General features: G+C 44.9%; 1 protein-coding gene across 1 annotated transcript in view; it reads left to right on the plus strand.

Moving 5' to 3' along the window:
* The window catches only part of LOC147888617 (integrin-linked protein kinase 1-like), a 59656-nt gene extending 53175 nt beyond the window's left edge, over positions 1 to 6481 (plus strand). Inside the window, exons 8-11 of the mRNA XM_087392480.1 lie at positions 1472 to 1593; positions 1901 to 1986; positions 5023 to 5147; positions 5950 to 6481. Coding sequence (XP_087248606.1) covers positions 1472 to 1593; positions 1901 to 1986; positions 5023 to 5147; positions 5950 to 6118 — 502 coding nt within the window. The 3' untranslated portion in view covers positions 6119 to 6481. The remainder of the gene's footprint in view (positions 1 to 1471; positions 1594 to 1900; positions 1987 to 5022; positions 5148 to 5949) is intronic.
* The last annotated feature ends 901 nt before the right edge of the window (positions 6482 to 7382 follow it).

A 7382-nucleotide genomic window follows, 5' to 3' on the forward strand; every position in this document is an offset into this window, starting at 1 on the left:
CCCCCCCCCCCTTCCCCCCCCTTTCCCCCCTCCGCCCTCCCTCCCTTCCCTTATATTGCAGCCCCTTCTATCTGCATTTGGTGAGATCCTCATCTTGCTATTTGCATAGTAGCAAAGGCTGCTCACAGAAGCCTTGGGCTGCCGGGCCCCTTTGCAGGGGCAATGGCTGCTTTACAGCAGCTCATAAGCCACTGATGCAGCATGATGGTCTGGCATTTGGTATTATGGGCACCGGGTGATTAAGGGCAGTAGTGCATGGGGAGGAGACAATGCATGGAGGCAGAAACAGTCGAGCATGTGGGCGGAATCAGAGCAGTAGATGGCAGGCTGATGTTGACATACGGATTTTCTGTCATGGGTAGATATTTCCATCAACAAACAAGTGATCTTTCTGTCTACTGATGTATTTTGCGCTAGTCGTGCACTTAAGTCTCCTTTGTGCGAACCTCCTGCAAACTGTTTCCTCTCCCCCCCCCCCACAATTTTTCTGTGCCTGTAGGTGCGCTTGTGGGCTACTTTCAGCTCATAAGCCACTGATGCAGCATGTATGGTCTGGCATAGGGTATTATGGGCACCGGGTGATTAAGGGCAGTAGTGCATGGGGAGGAGACAATGCATGGATGCAGTAGCAGTCAAGCATGTGGGTGGAATCAGAGCAGTAGATGGCAGGCTGATGTTGACAGATGGATTTTCCGTCATGGTTAGATATTTCCATCAACAAACAAGTGATCTTTCTGTCTACTGATGTATTTTCCGCTAGTCATGCACTTAAGTCTCCTATGTGCGAACCTGCTGCAAACTGTTTCCTCTTTTTTTTTTCCTCCCATTGTTCTGTGCCTGTAGGTGCGCTTGTGGGCTACTTTCAGGCACCATTGGAGGATGTCCGTCGATCTGTCCGTCAACGGATGGGTTTCCCTTCGGTGGTGTTCTTGAGTCTACTTTGTTTGTCGATTTGCTGCTCCATGTTCTTGATAGACGTTCTTGATTCTTGATGGAAGAGAGTGTTGTAACTTCTGTGTGTGTGATGAGGGTAAGGGTTGACGAGCAGCCCACATGGGCTGCTCATTGCAGATCAAGGCCAAGTACTATGCCCAAAGCAAGGTCTACCTAGTCGCCAGTACCATCCCTTCTGTGCTACCCTTTCTTACCTCATAGTCAGCATCCCTCCACTCGACTTTGCCTCTCGTTTTGCTTCTGGAACAGCCCACGTTGGATTGTCCTATCACCTTGACCATCCTGAGGGCAGCCCAAAGCTTCCATCTTCACCTCTCCACTCTGTCCTACCTCTGCCCTGTCTCTTGGAGAGGTGAATAGAGGGCAGGGAGGGTGGCGAGGCAAGAGAGGCGACCTGTGGAAGAGGCAAGCAATGCAGGTTGAGAGAGACACACCTACTCTTACAGAGAGAGAGAGAGAGAGAGAGAGAGAGAGAGAGAGTTTTTACTAATGTTTTATCTTCTCAGTAAGTTGCCAGGAACATTTTTCGGGATCGAGTGGGCCGATTAAAGGTAGCTGACTTTGGCTTGAGCCAACTTTTGAAGGGAGCTTCTGAAACGCCTTCAGGTCTGAATGGACCCAAGTTTGGTGACAGTTCACGTAAGTATTACATTTACAACTAAATACTGTACTTATGGCTTTATGTTCCAGCTGGTGACTGCACCAAACTCATTGCTAGGCATTCAGTTTAATGTACTTAATCCACTTGACAGCACATCACATGCTACCGCATTTAGTCTCGTGTCCAAAAATTGAAGATTGCAATTTGTGTTTAGTTGCCCTAATATGAGCTAAAGTAAGTCACTAGGAGAGGGAAAAGAATTAAAGAGTCATCATAGTCTTTCATGGTTGCGGGTCGTTTGATTATTTGGTGGTTTGGCTTTTGGAAATTTTGGTGGAGGTGCAGGTTATTACATGGCTCCAGAAGTGTTGCGAGGCGAAGGATACAATAAAAGTGTGGATGTGTTTTCATTTGCTCTGATTCTGCAACAGGTGCTGCTTTTGCAATCTTCTATAATAGGTTTAGTGCTTATTGTGTTGGGCTTGCAATACAGGCCAGACATTGCGATGGTTACAAAGTTTTAGTCAAAGTTGAATTTTAACTTGTTATTTAGGTTGGTTCTCTCCAACTCTAGTTTCGAGACTCCCACATCAAGCACTCCCCACAAACACCGTCAGCCGCACAACTGTTTTCTTGTCAAGCCTATGATTCAATTAGGAAGGCTCCCACCCATTAAGATAATCTTCTTCTTCATACTGGTGTAAACATCCTGCAAAAATATTCTAAGCACTGATCGAAGATACTACATACTCTCTAGTAACTGATTCCAGGCGGGGAAAATCTACAGGTGGGGAACGAGGCTTTTAAATGGTAGTGGCTCCAATCTAGTTTTTTGTGGGACTCAGTTTTTGAATCAGGAGAATGGTGTTGGAATCTGCTTCTTCATAGAAGGTACTTCCATCAGCAAGAGGAGAGCTGATGCCCTCTGCTTGAAACCTGTGCCCCTCCCACTCTCCCCCTCTTCTGCCACTCCTTCCCTCTGTTGCGCCTTTCCCCTCGGCCCACCTTCCCTCCACCCCTTGCTTCCCTGTCTCAGCCCTCGACGAGGTGTTTACAGCTCGTTTTGGTCTGCTAACCAGCCCGTTTTCTGGTTTGGTCTGCTCGCCAGTGCCGCCACTTCCCACCTCTGTTTCTGCGAGCTTCCACCCCATTTTTGGGCTTAGAAAGGCCCTGATTTCTCTCAGCAGTGCCTGGGACTAGCTTATGGGGTATTTTTGGCCCTCTGCTCTAATTGGACTCCCTCCTCAGGGGCATTGGAGCCCTTAAGATGGTTTGTTTAAGCCCCTGGTGGGCTCCTTTTTCCCCTTTCTGTGCCATGTGCAGGCTCTGAATTTGCCTCCCTCTTCTGTTTATTCCTTTCAAGTCCTCTAGGTGGTTTTTTGGAGCCTTTGGTGGGCTCCTTTTCTCCTTTCTCTCCTGTCCCTTTACCCCCGTTCTCTCTTCTTGTTCTTTTTTTCTTTTCCCTTGCCTTTCCCCTTTGATTTTTCCTTCCCCTTCTTCTGGTGTATTTCGTTTGACGAAAGGGACAGCGATCTAGAAGGTGATCATTTGGTCTAGCAAGAGGGGCTCACCATTGAAACCCTCAGCCATCTGGATTGTTCCTACACGGCGACGGGGTCCAGACGAGTTTAGCGCTGGATGTCACCGTCTATGGAGAGGTTCTTTTTTTCTACTTTAGCATAGCTCCTCAAACACAGCTAAGGCACTGGTGGAGTAGAACCTAGCCTTTAGTCCTCATCTAGTTTGCTTCATCCCTTTGTGCCACGGTCTCATAGTGGGTAACTTGAAGATGATGAACACACACCAAGGTACCCAATCATGCTTCGCTTCCCAAGCCTCCCCAAGGGGTGCAAATCTATTTTGTTCTTTACTATGGCTCTTTTAAGATGGAATCTTGAACATGTGGTTAATTGTGGATGACCCAAACATCCTCCTTGGTACTTCTAGAAACCTTGGATGGTGGAGCCTTTAGGTAGAGGGTAGAGGTTCTAGGCTTTTACGTTGCAGACAAATGAGCCACTTGGCCAAGGTTGTCCACACTTTGTGAGCCCACCCACTCAAGGTTCACATTGCAGACGCACCCTCTCCCTCATTCCCAGGTCCCTTCAGATTGCTAACAATAATACCAGAGGGGATAAGACCCGCTCCCTTTCTAGGATAGTGCCATAGCCTCCTCAATAATAAACACTCATGTTGTTGCCCCGTGATCCATCTGAGGGGGTTTGGACAAGAGTGGAAGGCAAGAAAAATAGCAAGAGTAGGAAAGAATTGCAAGCAATAAGCGAGGGTGACACCTCAGATTGAGACCTCCCCTTCGGGAGAGTAGTCACATATGCCTCATCCCATGCTACTTGGTTCTCACCTCTGTCTCTACCATCCCTGTTGTTCAATCTTTCAGTTGCTCCTGATTCCCTCCTTTGCTTTCCCTCAAGCCAGACCTCTCTTCTCTCTCACCCTACCCCTCCGTCCCTTATCCCTCGTGAGAGTAGTCACATATGCCTCATCCCATGCTACTTGGTTCTCACCTCTGTCTCTACCATCCCTGTTGTTCAATCTTTCAGTTGCTTCTGATTCCCCCCTTTGCTTTTCCTCAAGCCAGACCTCTCTTCTCTCTCACCCTACCCCTCCATCCCTTATCCCTCCCCTGCCATTGTTATCAACCTTGTCACGTGACCTCCTTCTAGGCCATTGTTATCAACCTCGTCTCCTGACCTCCTTCTAGGCCTCATCACCCCGTCTCAATTTCCTCCATGGCAACCCCCTCCACCACCCCCTGTATACTTCTCAACTCTTCCCCCCAAGTCCTGGCCTAGAGATCTTGGTTTTGATCTTGTGGCTCTTGAAAGGGAGCACCATTGGAGCGGTGGGAAGCCTTGCCACTCCCGTGATAAAGCTCTGGAGCAGTGGATCCCAGTCTTCTTTGACCTCATGTTCAGGGTCTAGATGATAGAGATGTTAGAGGAGTGATTGGGACAGACGGGATGGGAATTGTGGCTAATGCCTGGTCAAAGTGCTGCCTTCTAGATTGATTACTGTATGACAGGCGTGGTTGTGCACGTGTCGTGCCAATGATTCATTTGGAGAGGAGCAAGAAGCAGCCAGGTTGGTGATGCATGGGTCCTTAAAAGTGTGTAATCCTGCTAGGAGTCTTGACCTTGTCTTGGACCCTCAAGGTGGGCTTGGAGCCAGTGACGCCTCTTGCACGTCACCACGCGGACCTGGATTACTCCCCATCGAAGCATCTAAGTGGCTGTGGGTGTGTAGTAGTGGTGATTTGTTTAGAGATAAGTGTGCTTGTGGGTACCCCAGTTGCAGTGGTTGGTTTGGGAAGGCAGTTACAAAAGCTAATATTCATTGTCCTTGAAGAATTTTCATTGTCCTTGTATGGTTTATATCTTCTGGTCTATAGGATTGCAGGTTTTAAAAAAAAAGTCAATCATTCAGTCTGCTTGTCCTTCTTATTGCAGATGATTGAAGGGTGTCTTCCTTTTCACACCAAGACAGAAGAGGAGGTCCTGGATGCTGTGGCATACGAGAATGAACGGCCACCTTTTAAAGCAAAAGATAAATACTATCCAGACGGATTGAAAGAGTAAGTTTACATGATTGCACAAATATTGGAGCAGCTTTCATAAAATCTCATGTCGTCTATTTTAATGGTGTGCATCTATGTTTCATGGATAACTATGGCTCTGCCTTTTGAACAGAAAACAACAGCATATTTAGAAGCTGTAAGGATTAGGATGTATTTTAAGTTTGGTTCAGTGGGTTCCTTAGTCTTAGACACAGAAATAATGCAAATTCTTTAGTGGCACTCCATTGATCGTTAAATGCAGCCATGAAGGAGGTCCTCTGTACCCTCATCAGTTCATATTCCCCAACTTTATTTCCCTGTTATGAGCTGGCAAGCTCCATTTAATCTAGCAGTGGATTTGTCCACCCAATTCCTTCTGTAAACTTGTTTTTATGGCATGTTTTTCAGTGACCATGCTTCAAAATGCTTACTTCTACTACAGGAAATGAAAGGCTATATATTTGTATTAGCGCTTTCGTCTAACCCTAATCCCTTTCATTACTCCTTGTTTTGTATGCATCGTGAAGTTCTAAGTTGAAGCTTTGTAGTGAACAGTATTCAGGCTAGCCCAAACTTGTTTGCTACAATGCCAAGTTGTTCTTTTTAAGGTATTTAGTGTTTAGAAGTTGTATTCTGATTTTAGGCTGTCTGCTCTTTGCAAGCTGCTGTTTGTGCTGATTTGTTTCTCAGATCTTTCAGACACCAGAGTTGTCTCAGTTGACTCTTTGGATTCCTTATATTAGTCTGTCAAAGAGTATTCCTGGAGCAATTTCAATCTTGCCAATTTTGCTTTTAATTTAATTGATGTTGTCTTGCCCAGATTGATAACAGCCTGCTGGGACAAGAATCCAATGCAAAGACCGAATTTCGCAGAAATTATTGAGGAATTGGAGAAAATCAAGGCTCTTTGTGACAAACCAAGTTTTTGGAGAAGAGTATGTAGAGCACCAAAGAGGTCTCTTAGTTTGAGATCCTTGAGCTTTCAATAACTGCTTGATTTCTGCCATAATGTAGGATGGTTCAGATTACTTGAATGGAACCAGGGACCATCACATGTCATCCTCTGACCAGAAGCTAGAAATTCCAAGCGACCTAGGAACAAGCGAGCTGTGAAGAGCTGGAGTAGCTAGAGATAATCTGGGATTGTGTTTGACAGACTTTAGTTTAATGTTGAGAGGAATAAAAAATTGGATATTGATGGAATAAGTTATATTAGTCCCTAAAGTCTCCTTACAGGGTTTTATGTGATTTTGGGTTGCCAGATTTGAAGGATGGTGCTGAGTTCGCAATATAAGAGGAAAGGCAGCCAAGGACATGTGCATATTATTGAAGTGAGGAATTCTTAATACGTAATCTAGTGTCACATGTGTTTGCACTATGAATGATAAATGAGTCTTCTTTTGACTGGTATTTTGAAAGGAGTAGACTAGAGGGAAAATTCATTTTTATATTGGTCACATTCTGTTCATAATGATGTTCATATTTTCGCTTTTGTGTGAAGTTAAACACAAACGTCTTTTGTATGGGCCCAAAGAGTACACTCTCAACCCCATTGCCAGATTTTAACATTTAAAATTTTGAACCCTCTATGAACAGAAACTGTCGTTGAGAGGAGTGACCTAGGTGAACATCAGCAAACGAAATCAATAAAATATATGGGTTATTGGATTATTAAATGATATTCAATTTTTAGCTCTCCATGAACTGAAGCTGTTACTAAAGAGTGAACATGGGCAAATAAAATGGATAAAATATGTGCGCTTATATGTATCACTTGCTCTGCTGCTTCTATCATAGGTGCCATATCCTGCTGCAATGTTTTGAGGATTATTATGAGATTCTGTGTTTATGATTGCAAGCTTTTATTGTTATCATGGGTTCATTATTAGAAAGCAGCATGTTAATGGACATCGGTAGCTATAATATGCGTGCTGGTCACTACATTGATATTGTTCGATGGACAAGCTAAGGAATCTAGAGTGGTATCTTGCTTGTTGCGGTTAGCAGAGGGAAAATGCTCCAGATCAGCAGGTATTCCTACTCGCTGTTTTGTTGCATTCTGCTGATATGGATATTGACTTCACTATGTGCATACAACGAATTAAGCTGGCATGCATGAGACCAGTGTCTCCATGCTTTGAAGGCTTCTCAAATTCATAATGTCTCACTAAATATCAGATGCCCATGTTGTAAAAAGAACTACTGATCAGAAGAACTTTCATTCGAAGCAAATTCGGGGTCCTTCCGAATAAA

This window comes from Dipteris shenzhenensis, chromosome 21 (genome assembly GCF_047967505.1).
Source record: "Dipteris shenzhenensis isolate YYH24624 ecotype China chromosome 21, Dip_SZ_1.0, whole genome shotgun sequence".
Classification (NCBI taxonomy): Eukaryota; Viridiplantae; Streptophyta; class Polypodiopsida; order Gleicheniales; family Dipteridaceae; genus Dipteris; species Dipteris shenzhenensis.